This window comes from Henckelia pumila, chromosome 3 (assembly GCF_033568475.1).
Source record: "Henckelia pumila isolate YLH828 chromosome 3, ASM3356847v2, whole genome shotgun sequence".
NCBI classification, from domain to species: Eukaryota; Viridiplantae; Streptophyta; class Magnoliopsida; order Lamiales; family Gesneriaceae; genus Henckelia; species Henckelia pumila.
This window is the reverse complement of record NC_133122.1, coordinates 48,959,149-48,983,107: the sequence shown is the minus strand read 5'-3', so window position 1 is coordinate 48,983,107 and position 23,959 is coordinate 48,959,149. Positions and strand designations below refer to the sequence as shown.

Genomic DNA, 23,959 nt, shown 5'->3' with positions numbered 1-23,959 from the left:
CCTCGCCATTATTAGTTGTTGCACTAAAGACATAGCTAGGATTCGCGTCAATGGCGATAGAGCAGTGATTACAGAATAATAGGCTACACGTATTCATTATGTATTGATACCCGGAGGAGAAAACCACCTCAACTCATGGATGATCCTAATATAAAAGGAACATCCCTAATCAACCAGAACTGGTTCAGGAGCTCATCTCGTGAGCTCAACCAAGCTCCTCCACCATCACCTCCAGTTCGGGTCAGGAGCTCAGCTCGGGAGCTCGGGAGCTCAGCCAAGCTCCTCCACCATCACCTCCAGCTCGGGTCGGGAGCTCAGCCAAGCTCCTCCACCATCACCTCCAGCTCGGGTCGGGAGCTCAGTCAAGCTCCTCCACCGTCACCTCCAGCTCGGGTCGAGAGCTCTGGAGTTCATATCAGCCCCGATGTCAGTAGGGAGTTAGCTTAGTAGAGGGGTTGGACAACCTTTGTAGTAACCCAGATTCCATTTTAAGATAATAATATGATAAACATGATTAAGGGTTGGTAATTAATCAATTTCGGAGTGTTATTGGACTTCGGAAGAGAATTTGGGCTTTTGACTTTGGGCCGGATCGGAAGCTCTGAACCTAGATCGGAAGCTCCGATCCCAGCCACTTCGGAAGCTCAGCGGAAGCACCGAGATCGGAAGCTATGATCCTGGAACGGACGTTCCGATCTCCGGTTGCCAGCTTTACCCGATGACTCAGCCACGAGTTTTGACAAGTGTTGATCGGAGGCGAGATCGGAAGCTCCGATCGTCGGATCGGACGTTCCGATCCCGGCATGTCATGCATGCAAGGCGTGAGCTGGATCGGAAGCTCCGATCCCGAGATCGGTGGTTCCGATCCTGGCCGGGAATTTTGCCTATAAATAGGGCTTGTCTGATTTCATTTGAAGTACGAATTCCTGAGGTTCCTATTTCAGTTATATAGTGTGAGTTAAACACTTGAGGGCCCTATCGGTTTTAATAGAGGTTCTGGAATAACCAAGGTGTGGTTATAGTCATCCGGGACTAGCGACTCCAAAGGGCTATCTACGGACGAAGGTATGGTTCGGGAATCTATTTAAGTTTTGGGAGTACTTATTAGCTTAGTTAAGGCTTATAGAATTTATGTAGTGATACGGTGAACTTTTGAAGATAGGCTTGGAACCTAGGATCCTACTATACTTGAACTAGCCTAGAGGTACGTACACATTGACTGAGATTGCCAGCGAGTATATATGTTTATATGTTGCATTTATTTGACATTATTATATGACATGATATATGATTTACCGCTTTCAATATTCATATGTCATGTGCATATACACGTTGAGCCTATACCTTGTTATACCTGACTATAGAGTCGCTCAGCTCTATACTCGATAGTGTGTCACTGAGAGTATCGCGACGGCGGGGGCATTTATGTCTGTCTACTCTGGTGTACTAGACGAGTGTGGTTGTACCCAGAGGTTGATCCGTGCGGTGACAGCACTCATGTGGCGCCGGTACTGAGCATGACTTTTCAGATGATCATTTACCAGTCATCATGTTGCATGCATTATATACATATGTTTACTCATGTCTATATACTGGGAGTTAGCGCTTACGTCCTAGTTGTTATCTTGGACACCCTATTCTATGGGGCAGGTCGCAGGATGGATGGAGCCGGTAGTTCGAGGCAGGACTAGGGAGCCGGATCTTTTCAGGGGAATTTATACAGCAGGATTTGTTTTAGCTGTATAATGTTTACTTTTAAGTATTTCGATTTGGTTGTATCACTACAGATTTAAGCCTGAATTATGTTATTAAGCCGATATGTAAATTTAAGTTTCCGCACGTTTTACTTTGTTAAGTTATTTTGCTGTATTAAGTTTAATGCATGCTATTAGTTGCCAGTTAGTAGGTGATACCATGCAGGGTCACTAAATTTTTGGTATCAGAGCATGCTTAGATTTTGGGATTAGTACTTGGGATTTAGAATTAGTTTTGAGTAATTCTTGCGCATTTGGGATTTTAATGTGCAATTCTTTTCAGGATATGGCTGACGAGAGTCACGGTAGTGTTGGCCAGGGAGGTGGTCATCATCATCGTCATCATGAGGGTAGATGCCGCTACTCTATCAATAAATTCATGCAAGTAGGACCGAAACATTTGGTGGGAGGCGAGAATCCTGAACAAGCAATAAGTTGGATGTCTAAACTCGAGAGTGTTTTTCGTGCTTTCGATTGCACTGAGGATCAGAAATTGGAAGTTCTAGAATTTGTTCTAGAGGACCGAGCACGTTTTTGGTGGGATGTCAAAGCTGCTCAGGCACGTACTGAGAGAGGACAGGTGACTTGGGGAGATTTCTGTCAGCAGTTCCAGAAACTTTATTTTCCTCCAGCTGTTTGCCAAGCACGATCGATGGAGTTGCTTACTCTGAGGCAAGGATCAATGACTATTGATCAATATCAGCAACGATTTCTTGATCTGCTACCTTTCAGTCCTCATATTAATGAGAGTGATGCATCGAAGTATGATCTCTTTCTACAAGGTCTGAACCAAGATATCTACTCACAGGTTGTTGTCTGTGATGACCCAGTATCTTATGAGACTTTGGTGAACCGTTGCCGTCTTGTGGAGACCAGCAACAGGCGGGCACAGTTGATGATGCCAGCACAGCCTAGTGGATCTTTTGAGCCTCGAGCTCAATCTGTTGTGCAATCTGGACCTACGTCTTCTTCTACTCCTATTACTTCATCTGGATCTCGTGGTTCACGAGGTATGTTCCGTTTTGGGAAGAAGAAGAAGAAGGAGGAGTTTTGTAGTCACTGTGGAGGGAAGCATCCTGCAGCTTCATGTCGGAAAGCTACTGGTGCTTGTTATATTTGCGGTCAGCAGGGACATCTGCGGAGAGATTGTCCTCAGCGCATGGGTTCTGCTAGTGGATCGGGATCACAGGTTGGATCTCAGGCTTCTACTTTTTCACGACAGCAGCCAGCACCAAAGAGTTCTTCTGGTTACCGTCCCCAGACTCAAGGGCAGGTATTTGCTTTGTCTCAAGAACAGGCTACTGAGGGAAGCGATCGCATGTTGGCAGGTACCTTTCTGTTATGTGGTATTCCTGCACTTGTTTTAATTGATACTGGAGCATCGCATTCCTTTATTTCTAGTCGCTTTGTGAAGAGACATAGATTACCTTATGTATCATTAGATATATATTTAGTTGTATCTACTCCGCTGGAACAGGAGATAGTAACTAAGCGTCTAGTGATGGGTTGCCTTCTAGAGTTTGAGGGTAATACGTTGTCAGCTAATTTGATGATATTAGCGATGGCAGATTTTGACTGTATTTTGGGAATAGATATGTTGACTTTGTATCACGCTACTGTGGATTGTTATCAACGTCTGGTACAGTTTCATCCTGTTGAGGGTGATAGCTGGTACTTTTATGGTGAGGGTGCGCGACCTCCGATGCCACTTGTTTCGGCTGTGAAGGCATGTCATGTCTTGGAGTCAGGTGGGGAGGGCTACCTTATCTATGCAGTTGATATGTCCATGAGTAGTACGGGTATTGATCAGTTACCGGTAGTCAGTGAGTTTCCTGACGCATTCCCTGATGAGATTCCTTGTTTTTCTCCGGTGCGAGAGGTTGAATTTGGTATTGATTTAGTACCAGGAACTACGCCTATATCCCGAGCGCCTTATCGTCTAGCACCATCAGAGATGAGGGAATTGAAACAGCAGTTACATGATCTGCTTGATAAGGGATATATTCGTCCGAGTATTTCTCCGTGGGGAGCACCTGTTTTGTTCGTCAAAAGATGGATCGATGCGATTGTGTATTGATTACAAGCAGTTGAATCGTGTCACCATCAAGAATAAGTATCCTTTGCCGCGGATTGATGATCTGTTCGATCAACTACAGGGTACTTCTGTTTACTCCAAGATAGATCTGAGATCAGGATACCACCAGATGCGGGTACGAGACTCAGATATATCTACGACTGCTTTTAGGACCAGATACGGGCATTATGAATTTTTGGTGATGCCATTCGGTTTGACGAATGCACCGGCAGTCTTTATGAATCTGATGAATCAGGTATTTCGAGAATATCTGGATAGATTTGTCATCGTCTTCATTGATGATATTCTTGTCTATTCTCATGACAAGGATGAGCATGCACAACATTTGAGGATTGTTTTACAGACGTTATGAGATAAGCAGCTGTATGCGAAATTGAGCAAGTGTGAATTCTGGCTTGATCGGGTAGTGTTTCTCGGTCATGTGATTTCTAATGAAGGGATATCTGTTGATCCTAGTAAGATAGAGGCAGTGCTGAACTGGTCTCGTCCGACGACGGTTGCTGAGATTCGTAGTTTCTTGGGTCTAGTTGGATATTACCATCGGTTCATCGAGAATTTTGCACAGTTGGCCAGACCTTTGACACATCTTACACGGAAAGATGTTGCCTTTATATGGTCCTCGGATTGTGAGGAGTCATTTCACGAGCTGCGTGGACGTCTTACTACTACACCTGTGCTAGCTCTACCTTCTGAATCAGGAGGTTATGTTGTCTATACTGATGCCTCTGGTCAGGGTTAGGATGTGTTCTGACACAGCATGGACATGTTATTGCCTACGCTTCTCGACAGTTGAAGACACATGAGAGTAATTATCCAGTACATGATCTCGAGTTAGCCGCCATTGTATTTGCACTCAAGATCTGGAGGCATTATCTTTATGGCGAGAAATTTGAGATATTCACGGATCACAAGAGTTTGAAGTATTTATTCACTCAGGCGGAGTTGAATATGCGACATAGACGCTGGATGGATCTTTTGAAGGATTATGATTGTGAAATCAAATATCATCCAGGTTCTGTTAATCTTACTGCTGATGCCTTGAGTCGGCAGGTAAGACTTTCTGCACTTCAGACTAGTGAAGTATCTCATATGATTCAAGAGTGCTGTTCATTGAGTTTTACGCTCAAGCACAAGAAAGGGAGAAATAAGATTCGATTGTATACCATTTTGTCTGAGCCAACATTGTATTCTCGGATCAGAGTGCTCAGATATCTGATGTTAAGACTCAGCGTTTGGCACGTTTAGCCAATGGAGTTAATACATCTGGATTTCATTTTCAGGCAGATGGTTTATTGTGCTTATCTAATCGAGTGGTTGTACCTAATGTTGCGGAGCTCAGGAACGATATTCTATCTCAAGCTCACAGGAGTCGATTATCAGTTCATCCTGGAAGTATGAAAATGTATAAGGACTTGCGAACTAGATTCTGGTGGAAAGGGATGAAGAGGAGTGTGTATCAATTTGTTTCGAGATGTTTGGTTTGTCAACAGGTCAAGGCAGAACATCGACGACCAGGTGGATTACTGCAGAATCTTGAGATTCTCGAATGGAAGTGGGAGCACCTAACTATGGATTTTGTTACCCACTTGCCTATGACTACACGTTAGTGTGATGCTATCTGGGTCGTTGTTGACCGTTTGACGAAATCAGCACATTTCATTCCTTATAACCGGGAGTATTCTTATGATCGCATGGCACGTTTATACATCCAAGAGATAGTGCGATTGCATGGGATTCTAGTGAGCATAGTCAGTGATAGAGACCCGCGATTTACCTCATGTTTCTGGGGTAGTTTTCAGGAGACGTTGGGTACCACTCTGAGTTTGAGCACTGCATATCATCCGGAGACTGACGGACAGTCAGAGCGGACGATTCGTACATTGGACGATATGCTACGTTCTTCTGTCATGGACTTTGGCTTATCTTGGCAGGATCAGTTACCTTTGATCGAATTTGCCTACAATAACAGTTATCATCGTAGTATTGATATGGCACCTTTCGAGGCATTGTACGGTCGACGGTGTCGTACTCCGTTATTCTGGGATGAAGTCGGGGAACGACAAGTCGAGGGTCCTGAATTGGTGCAGCAGATTGTAGACAAGGTAGATTTGATCAAGCATAGGATCAAAGTTGCTCAAGATAGACAAGCCAGTTATGCTAATATTCGTCGCAGGCCACTTCAGTTTGAGCCTGGTGAATATGTGTTTCTACGAGTATCACATTTCAGGAATGTGATGAAATTCGGCGTGAAAGGCAAGTTGTCTCCTCGTTTTATTGGACCTTTCCAGATACTGGAAAAGATCGGAGATGTTGCATATCGTTTGGCGTTACCACCAAATCTTTCCAGTATACATAATGTTTTTCATGTGTCGTTACTTCGACAGTATATAGCTGATGAATCTCATGTGATTCAGTCTACTGATATTCAGCTAGAGCCAGATCTGTCTTTTGTTGAACGATCAATTCGTATCTTAGACAGAAAGGAGAAAGTTCTTCGAAACAAGACTATACCACTTGTGATGGTACAGTGGCAGCGTCGAGGCGTTGAAGAAGAGACTTGGGAAACTGAGAGTCGTATGCAAGCAGAATATCCTGAGTTGTTTGCTTTGTATTTTTGATTGCCATGTAGTTGTAATTACAGTTGTTGTAATAAAACATGGTTTGATATTTCATATTGTTATCTTGATTTGTCTTTAGACGTTATTTCGCGGACGAAATATCTAAAGGTGGGAAGAATGTAGTAACCCAGATTCCATTTTAAGATAATAATATGATAAATATGATTAAGGGTTGGTAATTAATCAATTTTGGAGTGTTATTGGACTTCGAAAGAGAATTTGGGCTTTTGACTTTGGGCCGGATCGGAAGATCTGAACCCAGATCGGAAGCTCCGATCCCAGCCACTTCGGAAGCTCAGCGGAAGCACCGAGATCGGAAGCTCCGATCCTGGAACGGACGTTCCGATCTCTGGTTGCCAGCTTTACCCGATGACTCAGCCACGAGTTTTGACAAGTGTTGATCGGAGGCGAGATCGGAAGCTCCGATCCTCGGATCGGACGTTTCGATCCCGGTATGTCATGTATGCAAGGCGTGAGCTGGATCGGAAGCTCCGATCCCGAGATCGGTGGTTCCGATCCTGGCCGAGAATTTTGCCTATAAATAGGGCTTGTCTGATTTCATTTGAAGTACGAATTCCTGAGGTTCCTTCTTCAGTTATATAGTGTGAGTTAAACACTTGAGGGCCCTATCGGTTTTAATAGAGGTTTTGGAATAACCAAGGTGTGGTTATAGTCATCCGGGACTAGCGACTCCAAAGGGCTATCTACGGACGAAGGTATGGTTCGGGAATCTATTTAAGTTTTGGAAGTACTTATTAGCTTAGTTAAGGCTTATAGAATTTATGTAGTGATATGGTGAACTTTTAAATATAGGCTTGGAACCGAGGATCCTACTATACTTGAACTAGCCTAGAGGTACGTACACATTGACTGAGATTGCCAGCGAGTATACATGTTTATATGTTGCATTTATTTGGCATTATTATATGGCATGATATATGATTTACCGCTTTCTATATTCATATGTCATGTGCATATACACGTTGAGCCTATATCTTGTTATACCTGACTATAGAGCCGCTCAGCTCTATACTCGATAGTCTGTCACTGAGAGTACCGCGATGGCGGGGGCATTTATGTCTGTCTACTCTGGTGTACTAGACGAGTGTGGTTGCACCCAGAGGTTGATCCGTGCGGTGACAGCACTCATGTGGCGCCGGTACTGAGCATGACTTTTCAGATGACCCTTTACCAGTTATCATGTTGCATGCATTATATACATATGTTTACTCATGTCTATATACTGGGCATTAGCGCTCACGTCCTAGTTGTTATCTTGGACATCCTATTCTATGGGGCAGGTCGCAGGATGGACAGAGCCGGTAGTTTGAGGCAGGACTAGGGAGCCGGATCTTTTCAGGGGAATTTATACAGCAGGATTTGTTTTAGCTGTATAATATTTACTTTTAAGTATTTCAATTTGGTTGTATCACTACAGATTTAAGCCTGGATTATGTTACTAAGCTGATATGTAAATTTAAGTTTCCGCACGTTTTACTTTGTTAAGTTATTTTGCTGTATTAAGTTTAATGCATGCTATTAGTTGCCAGTTAGTAGGTGATACCATGCAGAGTCACTACAACCTTGATGAGCTAGCTAAGATGTTAGGATCAGTGTTCAGGTTGAGTTCAGGGGTTCAGCAATAACTCACTCATCCCTTTTCCATATGACCCCAGGGAGAGCAGCAGCATAGCGTCCTCATGATGACAGTTCAGCTCAGATTAAGTGTATTGTTATTTCCTTTGTCAGACAAGTTTCGGGCGAGATCTCAGCCTAAATATTCGGGATTGTGATCCGGGGATTCGCGGATTCTTGATAAGGAAGGTAGGCGCTAAATCCAGAGCTCTATCCTATAAATACCAGATTCACTTTCATTATTTGGATCCTAATTTTTCACTCGTGTGCACACACCACTCTCTATATTTCGCTATCCTAGCATCTGACTTGAGCGTCGGAGGGGATACGCCGGAACACCTTCCGGCCCCCCCTTAACATTCTTGATTAGTGATTTCAGGTCAGCAGCAGTTCGTCTTTTGTTGGAGGAGTTTCATCAGCTCATCCAAGGAGATCACATTATTGAGGTAGATCAATTGGCGCCGTCTGTGGGAATTTCAAGCTAAGGCGTAGATATGGCAGGAAGAGGAAGAGGAAGGGGAAGAGGGAATGTGGCGGACATGACTGTGGATCAGCTCAGTCAGTTCATCACTCAAACGGTGCAAGCGGCCATGGGTCAGAATCCACCTCCACCCGTAGGCCAGCCAAACCCAATGGATGCAATGTGGGAAGAGATCGGAGACTGTGTCGGCAAGTCGGAGGTCGGCCTGGGCCTATACAGAGGGAAAGCCCTTTTTTTCGGGCTATTCTAGATGAAGAACTCCCTGCAAATTTTAAGCAACCTACTTTAGGGGAGTATGACGGGAGCTCAGATCCGGAGGAACATTTGGGGAGATTTGAAAATGCAGCCCTGTTGCATAGATATTCGAATGCAATTAAATTCCGGGTCTTCCTCACTACTCTGGTGAGATCAGCTCAGCAATGGTTCAACCTTTTACAGCCTGGTAGCATTCGAAGTTTCAATGACTTCAGCTCAGCTTTTCTACACCAATATGCGAGTAGCAAGAGATATTTGAAGACTTCCCTCAGTTTGTTCAATATGAAGCAATCTGAGGTGGAACCGTTGCGGGAGTATATTCAACGCTTCAATACAGCAGCTCTGGAAGTGCCCGCTGCCACTGCTGACACTTTGGTTAACTCTTTCACTCAAGGGTTGAGAGGAGGAGAGTTTTTCAGATCCTTGGTCAAGAAGCCTCCTTTGACTTATGATGAGCTCCTTAGTCGAGCTGAGAAGTACATGAATTTTGAGGATGCACAAAGGCAGAGGAGACAGGAAGGAACGTCTGGGAGCAAGCTCAGTGCCAAGGTAGGAGCAAAGGCAGAGGGAAAGACAGAAGGAGGAAGGAAGAGGGTTGCAGAAGAGATGAACAGGGTCAAAGGACTCTACCCCTATGTACCACTCTCAGTAAGCCTGGAGAAGGAAATGCAAGTATGTGAGGATAGGCGAGCACTTGTGAGGCCCCGTAATGCTAAGAAAGGCCCGCGGTTACCGCCATCTGACAAGTTTTGCGATTTTCATCAGGAGTATGGGCATATCACCAATGATTGTCAGAGGCTAGGTGAGGAGGTTCAAAGGATCATGTATGATGACCCTCGAATCAGAGCTGAGCTGACTCGAAGGGCAAATCCTCCTCGCCAAGGCCGAGCTCCTCAATGGAGGAATCAGGAAAATGAAGTGAGGGGAAATCAACCTGATCATCAGAGAAGAGCTCCGCGAAATGGTCAGGAAGACAGAGTTGAGCAAATTGCAAATCAACCTCATAGGGGCATGATCAATATGATTTCAGGAGGCACTACAGATGGAGATTCAGGAAGGGCTCGCAAAGCTCACGGGCGCAGATTAGAAAATTTGGAGGTAAATTCTCAACTCAGCTGTCCTACTGATCCAAACATCAGTTTTGGAAGGGAAGATTTAAAGGATGTGGTGGTTCCTCATAATGATCCCTTATTGATCACCTTGACCATAGCCAATTATGATGTGGCTCACATCTTTGTTGATACTGGTAGCTCAGTAAACATTATCTTCAAAGAAACCCTTGACCAAATGAAGTTGGAAGGATTTGAGTTGGACCCAATCACCATGGAGTTGTATGGGTTCACAGGTCATGCTTTGCAACCGATGGGACAAATAGTGCTCCCGTTATCTCTTGGAAATGGAGAGCATAGGGTAACCAAAATGGTCTGCTTCACGGTGGTGGATGCACCATCCTCTTTCAATGGAATATTGGGGCGCCCTGCCCTGAGTGATTTCTGAGCTGTGGCATCTACCTATCATCAGAAGTTGAAATTCCCAAGTGGAAGAGAAGTGGGGGTCGTTCGGGGTGATCAAAAGGCAGCTCGGTTGTGCTATGTGAATGAGGTAAAGATTGATGCAAAGAAGAAGCGTAGGGAGGTAGGAATGGTCTCAGTAGGTCGGATACCGAGGGTGTTTGGACAGAAAGTGCTTCTGGTGTCTGAAGAAGGTCATGAGAAGATGGAGTTAAGCCCGGGAGCTCAGGTCGTTAAATTAGTTGCTGACCTCAGCCCGTCGGTGAGGCAAAGCTTGGTTGATTGCTTGAAGAAGAAAAAAGACATTTTTGCTTGGTCTATATCAGAGCTCACAGGGGTTAGTGCAGAAATCATGGTTCATCGACTCAACATTTTTGGGGGAGCAAGACCGATAAAGCAGAAGAAGAGACACTTTGGACCTGAAAAGGATAAAGTTATTAAGAAGAAGGTTGATGAGCTCCTTAGGGCAGGTCACATTAGGGAAGTGCAGTTCCCTACTTGGTTTTCGAATGTGGTCCTTGTCCCTAAGAGTTCAGGCAAGTGGAGGATGTGTGTTGATTTTCGAGACTTAAATAAGGCATGCCCAAAAGATTGCTATCCTCTGCCTCGAATTGATCAGCTGGTTGACTCTATAGCAGGTCATCAATATTTGTGTTTCATGGATGCATATCAAGGGTACCACCAAATTCCTTTGGCAGAGGAAGATCAAGATAAAGTAAGTTTCACCACCTCTCATGGAACTTTCTGTTACAGAGTGATGCCTTTTGGTTTAAAGAATGCAGGGGATACTTATCATATACTCATGGACAGAGTGTTCGCTTCCCAGGTATGGAGAAATGTGGAAGTTTATGTGGATGATATCCTGGTAAAGTCTAAAGATGATGAGGGTTTGATTACTGACTTGAAGGAGACCTTTGCCACACTCAGGTCTTACGGAATAAAGCTCAATCCTGAGAAATGTGTGTTTGGAGTAAAAGGAGACAAGTTTTTGGGATACATGGTTACTGAAAGGGGAATTGAGGCTAACCCAGAGAAAGTGCAAGCTATCCGATCCATGTCTCATCCTAGAAATCTGCAGGAAGTTCAAAGGTTAGCAGGGAGGATAGCGGCTCTATCTCGGTTCATATCCCTATCAGCTCATAGAAGTTTACCTTTCTTCAGGGTTTTTCGAAGAGCTAAGAAGTTTGAGTGGGATGCTGAATGCGGGAAAGCATTTGATGACCTAAAAAACTATTTAGCCGAACTCCCTGTGTTGACTAAGGCAACTTCTGGGGAACCATTGTATATCTATTTATCAGCTATGGAAGGGGCAGTCAGCTCAGTACTTATTAGGCAGGAGGGAGAAGCTCAACACCCTATCTACTTCTTCTCACATGCCCTTAAGGGTGCAGAACTCCGGTATTCGGAGGTGGAAAGCTAGCGTTGGCCTTGGTTATGACAGCAAGGAAGCTCAGACCTTACTTTCTATCACATTCTATTGTGGTGCTGACCAACAGTCCCATTGGGAGGATATTGACTCGAGTTGATATCTCGGGAAGATTGGTAAAATGGACTACGAAGCTCAGTGAGTATGACATCCAGTATGAACCAAGGTCAGCCATTAAGGCTCAGGAGTTGGCTGATTTCCTGGCCGAAACGAGACATGTGGGAGCAGAGGATTTGTGGAAAGTATATGTTGATGGCTCTTCTAATAATGAAGGATGTGGAGTGGGGGTGTTTTTGATCTCCCCTCGTGGAGATGAGATCAGGTTGGAAGTTAGGTTGGATTTTCGAGCTTCTAATAACGAGGCAGAGTATGAGGCTGTGCTAATCGGCCTCCGAGCAGCTAAGCAAGCTGGGGCAGCTCGGGTGCATCTCTACTCTGATTCACAGTTAGTAGCTCAGCAGGTGAATGGAATGTATGAAGTCAAAAATGAGAAGTTGAAGGAATACATGAGGGCGATAGAGGAAGCTCGGGGTCTCTTTGATGAGGTAATGTTTGAACAAATTACGAGGGAGAGCAATGAAAAAGCAGATTATCTTGCCAAGATGGCTAGCTCACTTCATAACTGAAAAAACAGAGAGGTAGTCGTGCAAGTGGAATTAACACCTTCTACTGAGCTCACACCATTAGCTCAGGAAGAGAGTGACTGGAGAAGAGAGCTCTTTGAGTATATGGAGAAGGGCGAATTACCCAAGGATCCAAAGAAGGCATATCGGTTGAAGCAGAGGAGTCTCCGCTTTGTGATGGTGGAGGGAGTTCTTTATAAGAGGTCATTTTCTGGACCTCTTCTCAAGTGTTTAGGCCCTAAGGAAGCTCATTATGTCTTGAAGGAGATACACGAGAGGTGTTGTGGAAATCACTTGGGGTCTTATTCTCTAGCCCGTAAGGTTCTCTTAGCGGGATATTTTTGGCCTACTATTTTGAAAGGCGCCATAGCTTTGGTGACTTCTTGTGACAGTTGTCAGCGACATAGCAGACTTCAGCATCAGCCAGCAGCGTTAATGAAAGGAATCGTGGCAGTGTGTCCTTTCGATCAGTGGGGAATGGATATTGTGGGTCCTTTCCCCCCAGCTCCAGCTCAGAAAAAATTCTTGTTGGTCGCTATTGATTACTTCTCTAAGTGGGTGGAGGCGGAGGCCTTGGCTCGAATTACTGAAGGAAAAGTGCTGAAATTTCTATGGAAGAATATAGTATGCAGATTTGGGGTACCTAAGAAGCTTATTTCTGATAATGGAAGACAATTTCAAGGAGCTCGGGTGCAAGCATGGTGTAAAGAGATGAAGATCCAAAAGCACTTCACCTCTGTCCATTATCCCCAAAGCAATGGCCAGGTGGAAGTGACTAACCGATCCTTAGTACAAAGTTTGAAGACACGCTTGGGAAAGGCCTAGGGAAATTGGGTGGAAGAGCTCCCTAGCGTGTAATGTTCATATCGTACTACGCCAAAAATTGGGACCGGAGAAACTCCATTTAGCCTGGTTTATGGAAATGAGGCGGTCTTGCCAGCAGAAATTGGGGAAGAGTCGGCTCGGGTCATTTACTACGGTGAGAAGAATGGAGAAAAGAGAATGGAAGACTTAGACTTCTTGGATGAAAAGAGAAAAGGTGCTGCCATCAGAATGGAGGCGTACAAGAACAGGATAGCTCGGTCCTATAATCGTCGGGTGCGCAGGAAGGGCTTCCAGGTAGGAGATTTGGTGCTGAGAAAAGTTCAGGAGGGGGCTATAGGGAAGCACGACCCTAAATGGGAAGGACCGTACAAGGTGGTGATGAGGCTCAGTTCGGATGCTTACTACTTGGAAGATTCAAAGGAGAAGATGTTGAAGAGACCTTGGAGCGCTTACAATTTACGCAAATATTATTCTTAAATGTTGCAAGAACAATTTTCCTTTCAGTTGTAATTCATGCAGGCTATATTTTACTTTTATCTATAAGCAGTTGCTCTTTTGAAAATATTGATGTAGACATGCCTCAGCTCAGCACCTTAGTCACGCCTTTTAGGCCCCTGACTTTGGTTCAGCTCATCCCCTTAGTCACGCCTTTTAGGCCCCTGACTTTGATTCAGCTCATCACCTTAGTCACGCCTTTTAGGCCCCTGACTTTGGTTCAGCTCATCGCCTTAGTCACGCCTTTTAGGCCCCTGACTTTGGTTCAGCTCATCACCTTAGTCACGCCTTTTAGGCCCTTGACTTTGGTTCAGCTCATCGCCTTAGTCACGCCTTTTAGGCTCCTGACTTTGGTTCAGCTCATCCCCTTAGTCACGCCTTTTAGGCCCCTGACTTTGGTTCAGCTCATCACCTTAGTCACGCTTTTTAGGCCCCTGACTTTGGTTCAGCTCATCACCTTAGTCACGCCTCTTAGGCCCCTGACTTTGGTTCAGATCTTTACCTTATTTACGTCACCTCGACCCTGACTTTGGTTCAGCTCATCGCCTTAGTCACGCCTTTTAGGCCCCTGACTTTGGTTCAGCTCATCCCCTTAGTCATGCCTTTTAGGCCCCTGACTTTGGTTCAGCTCATCACCTTAGTCATGCCTCTTAGGCCCATGACTTTGGTTCAGCTCATCACCTTAGTTACGCCTCTTATGCCCCTGACTTTGGTTCAGATCTTTACCTTATTTACGTCACCTCGACCCTGACTTTGGCTCAGCTCATTACCTTAGTCACATTTTAACTGAAACACATCTAGTACTTGGCACATCAACCATTACAGGTCAGGAGCTCATTCAAGCTTTCGAGCAACATAAGCCAGGTCAGGTCGGGAGTTCATTCAAGTTCTCGGGTAACATCAGTCAGGGCAGGTCGGGAGCTCATGCAAGCTCTCGGGCAACATCAGTCAGGTCAGGTCGGGAGCTCATGCAAGCTCTCGGGCAACATCAGTCAGGTCAGGTCGGAAGTTCATTCAAGCTTTCGGATAACATAAGCCAGGTCAGGTCGGGAGTTCATTCAAGTTCTCGGGTAACATCAGTCAGGGCAGGTCGGGAGCTCATGCAAGCTCTTGGGCAACATCAGTCAGGTTAGGTCGGAAGTTCATTCAAGCTTTCGGATAACATAAGCCAGGGCAGGTCGGGAGTTCATTCAAGCTCTCGGGTAACATACGTCAAGTCACATCGGGAGCTCGGCCAAGACTCCTCGGCATATTTACCAGCTCGGCTCGGGAGATCAGCTCGGCTCAGCTTTGGATGTTAGTTTATTTTTAAGTATGTATCTTGCTCCTCTCAAGGAGCTCAGCTCGGCTCAACACTTTTGGATGTTGGTTTATTTTTAAATAATTATTATGCCCCTTAGGGAGCTTAGCTCGGCCACCTAGAGCTCAGCTAAACTCAACGCCTTTTGAGTGTTAGTTTATTTTTAAGTATTTATCTTGCCTCCCTTCAAGAGCTTAGCTCAGCTCACCTTTGGGAGTTAATTTTTAAGTATTTATCTTGCCTCCCTTCAGGAACTCAGCTCAACTCACCTTTGAATGTTAGTTTATTTTTAAGTATGTATCTTTCTCGTCTCAAGGAGCTCAGCTCGGCTCAACACTTTCGGGTGTTGGTTTATTTTTAAATGATTATTATGCCTCCCCTTAGGGAGCTTAGCTCGGCCACCTAGAGATTAGCTAAGCTCAACGCCTTTTGAGTGTTAGTTTATTTTTAAGTGTTAATTTTGCCTCCCTCTAAGGAGCTCAGCTCATTTTAAGGTGTTAGTAATCGCAACTCAAATTGTGATAACCTAAAAGAATAATAATATAACTGAGCTTTCATAATCTGAAAAAAATCTAAGTGTTTACATCAGCAATTACAAAAATTAATTTTCATTCTCCCCTTCACCCTCGCCTCCCTCGGCCTCAGCCTCGTCCTCCTTGGTTGCCTCCCCTGAGGTGAGGGAGAGGGCAAATCCATCCAAGTCTAGAAAATCTACTGGGATCCCTTCAGGAGGATAACCTGCTGCCCTGAACTGCTGCGTACAACCCTCGAACCCTTTGGACAGGTAGCCATAGGCTTGGACAGCAACCTCATCCATAAACTCGTCCGACTTTAGGAAGCTTTCTTTGAAGCCTTCAGCTCCTTTGGTCAGCTCGGTTCGGGATAGCTCTAGCTCTTGGAGGGCTTGAGAAAGCTGATCATGGGAGCCTTTAAGTTCACCCTGCAGGGCTTCTTTCTGCACCTCAGAGACTCGGAGGTCGTTCAGCTGCTTCAGCCAGTCAGCCTGGAAGCCCATCCGCATCTCCTCCATTTGGGCTCGGAGATTGGCCACCTCCTTTTCATGACCAAGCTTGGCGTCCTCCGCTAACTGATTAAGCTCAGCAAAATGAGCTTCGTAACCTCGGGTATCCTTGGAAAATTGCTTGCGAGCCATGGAAGCTCGGAGGGACATCTCAGCTGTAGGGACCTCGGGTGCTAATCTTATTTTAAGGGGCAATTAATGAATAAGCATCATTAATTAGATAATAATTATTCAATCTGAATAAAATTAACCAGAACATTTGGCAACGCAAAACTATACATTTGGCGACGCAAAATCACGTCGCAAAAAGAACCAAAAATATTTTTTTTTTCAGAACCCCACGTGCGCCCGCGCCCCTCTTCAGGCGCTCCCGCGCATGGGTTTCGGGCAGAATATGGAAAAATACTAAACATAACAGTTGTAGATCTTTGTCTTAGATTTCCAATGCCGCCAACCGCACCCTAATCGGAGTTTTCAGTAAAAAGTTATGCTCATTCTACCAAGAAGGGTCGGTGCAGAAATTTACAAAAATTACCAAAGGCTACAACAAAGATCAAAGTTGCTAGGGCTATCTCAAACCTGAAAAATTGCATACATAATCTCAACATGTCCCAAGCATAAACACATGCATATCTAGACATAACAATGATCGCATACATGTCTCTAAGGTACAATACAATAAACTCAATTTTAAGTTTTCAAAGCTCGAACTAAACCAACACCTTCTAACATGCATTTGACAGCAATCTATTCTTAGCCCGAAGTCACCACATGCTAATATTTCTCAATCTCGAGCTATCCAAGACACAACTGACTCGCTCATGCCCCAAACCTGATGCAATGCACACATACAAACAAAGCAACAGCCGGATAACTCCGGTGAGAATAAATCCCAGTATAAAAGACATGCATATACACCATATAAGCATATTGAATCTATATGCTATAAGAATTCTAAATCATCAAAACATGTAACAACATGTAATCATAGAAATATACTCCATTTTTAAATCCTTAAAGCATAGCTATTCATCTAAAGCAATATCATTTCAAGCATATCAATACATTCATATCTAGAATGACATATCACAACATTCTAGCATTTATAACTGCATATTCCAAACCATAGAAATCTCTAGGTTAATGCATAAATACAATGCATGTTTCAAGGAATAGGCTATCAAATTTGATACCAATAAATCTTAGTTCTTGGGATCCCCGGGAAAATAAAATCTTTAACCGACCACCAACTTACCCAATCGAGGTGGCGTTAAATATCTCAATTTCCCTGACTTTGATTCAACTATAGTGAGTCTTTTAGCTCTGGAAGTAAATCTACATTCCGTGCCACTCAACTACAGCCCTCCAAACGTCATATGCACTTTAGGCCATTCTGCCCTCTGTGCTATTCAAGGTAGGGTTCAAGATGAATGCAACATAATTTGTATGCATTAAATAAGCTAACACATCTTGAACACATCATTCAAGCATCATGCAAGGCAATAATAAGAAATACATCACATAAACACACTTAGACAAATAAGTATGTGATTTTAGGAAAACTCGAAAACCACCACGTTCTCGAGTTGTTCTACCTGGCGAGGATAATGTCGAATCATACCTTTTGATCGTAGCTTCAAACCTCTGAAATTCTTGCAACTCTTTGAACAACAACAATTCTATCAACTCTGCTCAAAATTCTATTCAACGTGTAGGTTTCTCAAGTCTTGATTCGATTTCAAACAACCCGAGTTCGCCGACTCGAAATCGATTTCTTGCAATTCAAATCTGAAATGCATTGATATATCATTCAATATCAGCTTCCAACATCATTTCAATCTTATTTAGGCTTAAACAATCTAATAACTTGATCACGTAACCGAAATTCAAACCGATGGTGATTCCAAATACATTAACATCATTAAGTCAATTATATAAACCCATCTTCATCACCAAATCAGCAGCATATTCACGGATATAACAGCCCCAAAAATTCAGATTTTCTGAAAAATCTTTCAAAAATCGAAAACAAATTCAAATAACGATCTTTTCTCGATCCGTCTTAGATATGCTATCGTCGTATATACTAGAACATGTATATATAATCAAATTTTAATTCTAACAATATCTTAAAATTCAAACATGGTAGAACTTCATAAAACTTACGTCAAAACGTAGCACTCGAAGCCGTGATCGCAAATATACGATCAATCGAAAATTCTACCGGGCGGATCAATTTTTATCGGAGCTTGAAATATCAGAAATGGCTTGGAAGCCTTTTTTCCTCCCTTCTCGGTTCTTGTCTGATTCCTTTCTGATTCCCACGTGAAATTCTAGGAAATATGTGAATTTTGGATATATATTGGCCTATTTACAGTTTAGTCCCTGAACTTTGGCCTAATTGCAATTCAGTCCCCGGACAAGCGATTTAATTCAATTTCAATCCTAAATAATTTAAGAATAATAGAATTTAATTCTAAACTCTAAATAATCTCAAATTAAATATTCTCGAATTAAAATTAAATTATTTCGGACCTTATTGCATTCTAGTCCTTGAATTTTTCAATATTTGCAAATGGGTCCTTGCTCGGTTTCATCCTCAAATTAAATTCTTGATATTTATAATCATGGAATTTACATCTTACATTCCATAAATATCAATTCTTTGAATTTAAGAATTTCGGATATTAAAATCTTAAAATCCGAAAAATTCTCAAATTAAATATTTTTGACCCGAAATTGAAATCTCTAATTTCCATAAATTCTTAAATTCATATTTTCTCTTATTCGAAATTTAAATCTTAAATCCCGTCATGAATAACTTAATATTTTTGGGCCTTACAATTCCTCCCCTCTAAGGAATGATTTCGTTCTCGAAATCGCATTCGATCTTACTGTTGATTCTCGTAAGCTGTATAGCTGACTGAAGTAATAAGTACTTCAATTCTCTGAGCTTTAGATATCTATTCTGATATCTTCTCTTCTATAGTATCTTATTCTTTTTTCTGATCGCTTCTGTAATCATATCTATTGTCATTAACATATAATCACTGGGTCAACTTATATCTAAGTTGCTCTTTCTCGTGATCTAACTCTGTATCAATTATCTGACTTGAATGCACATACATATTCTAGTTGATATGCTTCAGCCAATGCATATGGATAACAAGTCATCTGTCTGACAATTCGAGATTGAGTATTAATCAATAATCTAGATCAAAGACTTATAGCTTCTGAAATCTCTTTCTGAACCTAATGATGCTTGGGAAAGAACTTCTTTGCTGATCATTCTGTTCAGGCTTCAAATCTATATCTGTTGCTCATTTTCTAGCTCTGTCAATGTTGCTCTATTCTTATTCTGTTCAAATCAATCTTCACATTTTCTATCTTTTCTTGACTCATATCTGGTCTGATAGCTGATACTTCTGCAATATCATTTCAATCTAAAGATAATTCTGCTTTTCTTATCATCTAAAAAATCAAAATACTGTCTCTATATCTATTAGATAGCTGTCACAGGAATTATAGTAATCAAGTGGCAAATAATCAATCAACTAGTACCAAATCTAGTACTATAGTTCTGAGTATATCCTCGGAAATCTGGATAATCACATCTGATAGTCCACTAATCAGAGGATGGTATAATGAAATCTCATACAACCAAACACTCAGAACATCTGACAATCAATGCCAAAATCTAGAAAACAAATCTAAAGTCTCTATCTCGACAATAGATTTCAATAATTCATGTAATCTGATCATCTTGCTAACTTTATAACATGTATCACTGTATGTTTGTATCATATCGAATATAACATATTCTTGAATCTGTCGCAATATACTACAATCTAAATCGCAAAATCATGACGATTCGAGTAGATTCGAACTAAAATCTTCTGCAAAGTTGATCTTCTTTCAGCTCTTATGTAACTAATCTGTTACAGACACTACTTGGGTTCTTCTTTTCTGCTTCGTTTAATGGAATTTTAGTATTGGTCATGTCAATTCTGGCGTATCTGTTTTCATTTCTTTCACCAATACTGATTTTCAAGTAATGACTACATGTAAATCATACATGTGTAAACAATTGAATGGATATTCAATTTGTTGTCATATGCCTCTTTCAGAATCTAATATTCCATATCTAGAATATCTGGCATACTCAAACGATTATTCACCGCAAAAGTTATCTATTCTGATCTGCTGTCTTATCTCTTATCTTAATCTAGCATTCTCAATCGAATTTTCATTGCTTGATCTAATATCCATGTTGCTTTTATCTTTTCAAACCAATCGAGTTTAGCTTGGATTGCAACAATTCTGATTGTTTGAGCATCTGTCTAGAAACTCAAGCACAAAGATACAACAAGGATAGATCTGTACTCAATCAATCAAGCAATTATCTAAATCCCATAAATCTTGTTGATGGTCTGAATCTTAATTTCTATCAGTTACAAGCCAAATACTTCAAGATACACTGAATAGACACATCAAATAATCAATAATTCTCAAATTTCAAATCAAAGAAACTCGCTCAAGTCAAGGTAACCCAAAATCAAATATTCTGAATGACAAAATCTGCACAGTGAAAACAACTCACTTGCATATCAAAACTTAAAGCGAGTAAATCAAATCAGACTCTAGCAAAGGAATAAGAGTCAATCAAAATCGATTGAGGTCGAATACAAAAACCTCAGAATCGATATCATGAGATTCAAGAATCGTGATTTCTCTGATGGAATAGCTTTAGCAAAATTGAAGAAAAAGCTCTACTGTAACTGGTTTTTCTTATTCTCTATTGATATGAGTTTATCTCTAACTTTCTGCATGACAATAGTCGAATATCATCTTTTCGACATAATTCACTGTCATAGAATTCATAATCAATTCGGTACTAGAATAATTCTTCATTCATCACTCTTCTGTTATTTCTGGAGTTCGTAAAGTCAAGTAGCGCTTTTCTATACGAATTGTCATAAGATCTTCGTACTACACACTACTCTATATAGAACTTTGTTCATGTCGTAGAAAGATCAAAATATGTCATTGAACTATTTCTGTACATTCTAACCACTGACATAGCTGTCAATTCTAGGTTAGTTCTGTACTAGTTCAATATATCGACTAGACTTCTACTGACATTCTTCCACGGTCATCGTGATATAAGCAGTACCGAAATAACAAAATCTAATTTCTGAAACTCATATCATATATTTTTAGTCATTTCTATTGCTTTATCAGTGCACAGATTCAATCAGCTGTTAACTGGTACTCAGTTATTGCATTAATATCTATAATGCATTCTAGCTTAATATCTCACGCCTGATATCAGCACATTCACTCTTATTTCCTCAATTCTGTATTTCATCTTCTATGACTAATCTTACAAATGTGTTCCATCTACTCAAAGGCAAAATCTTAGCAAATACGATGAATAAAGGCTCATCAGATACGGATTGTAGCATAACAAATCACTGATCTATGAATGTATGCTATGCAATCAATATATAAGCGGTTAACTAGAATTAACTCACTTACCTGTAATATTCTTATCTAATACAACTTGAGCCTTATTTTCTGTATTGGATTATTGCCTATGAAATTATCTGTCATTCAAATATTCTCTTGATCTATTTCAGCTATGGAAGCTATGCTTATATTTCTTCATCTGCTAGAGTTTAGGCTGAATCGATCTTTCCTGCTATTGTCACTATCTCTTGCTTCATAGCTATACTACTATGGAAGTTGTAGTGGAGGTGATGATCATAGTTTTTCACAATTACAGAGGTGTGAATAAAATTCTACTCTGTTTTATACAACCGGTTTGAGTTTCTTTCTTTATTCTATCTCTGGCTTCAATCAAGTCATTCAAGTGGCTATGCTTCTGTTTGGAAAATTCTGCTTTTCTATCTTTTCTAATACATACAGAAAGAAACAATTCTGTTTACTTACCTGCCAAACCATTTCAATACGTCTGCTCTTCCATAAGTTCTTCTGTCAAATTCACCAACTTCTTGTTAAGCCATGGAGTTGATATAAAATCAGGCTGGTTCTATGTTCATATGAATATTCTTCACTTGAACAACTGATCCAGCTTTTAAACTCAAGCCCTTTCTAGACATAGCATATTCTGTATCTTTCTGAGTTGGTGATTAATAGCTCTGGAGTTGTTCAACTAACATACTCCTCAGGGCAATCATTATATCGATAGGCTCAAAACCTTACCTCAACACTGTTTGGTTCTGTCTGAGGTTCTGTTCTGTTTGAGGTTCTCATACTATCTGCACAATCTGTATTCTTCGATAACAGAAGCAATATATATTGCAGATATTATAAAATACAATTTCAGTATAACATACATATAATCTCATGCTTCTGAATAGAACACATACTTTCAAATTCTTATGTTTTTCAAATAATACATGCTTGCAACGAATTCACTTATTCTAATGAATTCAAGAAATCAGGCATACATATCAGCATATAAGCATGTAATTCTCATCTCAGTAAAGCAAGCAGTGTTCAATCAAACAATTATAGTCGCACACAATTCTTTAAAGCAAGTAAAGCATAATCATGCAATACTATAAATGCATACGACTCAATCTACCCCGCTCAACTTCTTTCTAAGTCCAAGACTTTACGCTCTGATACCACCTGTTGTGGGGACCTCGGGTGCTAATCTCATCTTAAGGGGCAATTAATGAATAAGCATCATTAATTAGACAATAATTATTCAATCTGAATAAAATTAACCAGAACATTTGGCGACGCAAAATCACGTCGCAAAAAGAACCAAAAATATTTTTTTTTCAGAACCCCACGCGCGCCCGCGCCCCTCTTCAGGCACGCCCGCGCATGGGTTTCGTGCAGAATATGGAAAAAGTTTAAACATAACAGTTGTAGATGTTTGTCTTAGCTTTCCAATTCCACCAACCGCACCCTAATCGGAGTTTTCAGTAAAACGTTATGCTCATTCTACCAAGAAAGGTCGGTGCAGAAATTTACAAAAATTACCAAAGGCTACAACAAAGATCAAAGTTGCTAGGGCTATCTCAAACCTGAAAAATTGCATACATAATCTCAACATGTCCCAAGCATAAACACATGCATATCTAGACATAACAATGATCGCATACATGTTTCTAAGGTACAATACAATAAACTCAATTCTAAGTTTTCAAAGCTCAAACTAAACCAACACCTTCTAACATGCATTTGACAGCAATCTATTCTTAGCCCGAAATCACCACATGCTAATATTTCTCAATCTCGAGCTATCCAAGCCACAACTGACTCGCTCATGTCCCAAACCTGATGCAATGCACACATACAAACAAAGCAACAGCCGGTAACTCCAATGAGAATAAATCCCAGTATGAAAGACATGCATATACACCATATAAGCATATTGAATCTATATGCTATAAGAATTCTAAATCATCAAAACATGTAACAACATGTAATCATAGAAATATACTTCATTCTTAAATCCTTAAAGCATAGCTATTCATCTAAAGCAATATCATTTCAAGCATATCAATACATTCATATCTAGAATGACATATCACAACATTCTAGCATTTATAACTGCATATTCCAAATCATAGAAATCTCTAGGTTAATGCATAAATACAATGCATGTTTCAAGGAATAGGCTATCAAATCTGATACCAATAAATCTTAGTTCTTGGGATCCCGGGAAAATAAAATCTTTAACCGACCACCAACTTACCCAATCGAGGTGGCGTTAAATATCTCAATTCCCCTGACTTTGATGCAACTATAGTGAGTCTTCTAGCTCTGAAAGTAAATCTACATTCCGTGCCACTCAACTACAGCCCTCCAAACGTCATATGCACTTTAGGCCATTCTGCCCTCTGTGCTATTCAAGGTAGGGTTCAAGATGAATGCAACATA

General features: G+C 41.5%; 1 protein-coding gene across 1 annotated transcript; it reads left to right on the top strand.

Annotated features, from left to right (window-relative positions):
- Nucleotides 1-8,596: 8,596 nt before the first annotated feature.
- On the top strand, nt 8,597-13,700 carry LOC140888682 (uncharacterized). Its single transcript, XM_073296380.1, has 6 exons — nt 8,597-8,771; nt 8,834-10,248; nt 10,360-11,747; nt 11,846-12,320; nt 12,468-13,194; nt 13,342-13,700. The coding sequence occupies exons 1-6, from the start codon at nt 8,597-8,599 to the stop codon at nt 13,698-13,700; spliced, it is 4,539 nt and encodes a 1,512-aa protein (XP_073152481.1).
- Nucleotides 13,701-23,959: the final 10,259 nt, after the last annotated feature.

Coding starts and splice junctions, on each gene's coding strand:
- LOC140888682 (XM_073296380.1), top strand. CDS start 8,597: ATGGCAGGAAGAGGAAGAGGAAGGGGAAGAGGGAATGTGGCGGACATG. Junction 10,249..10,359: donor TTGGAAATGGAGAGCATAGG/GTAACCAAAATG, acceptor ACCTATCATCAG/AAGTTGAAATTCCCAAGTGG. Junction 11,748..11,845: donor CTTAAGGGTGCAGAACTCCG/GTATTCGGAGGT, acceptor GCTGACCAACAG/TCCCATTGGGAGGATATTGA.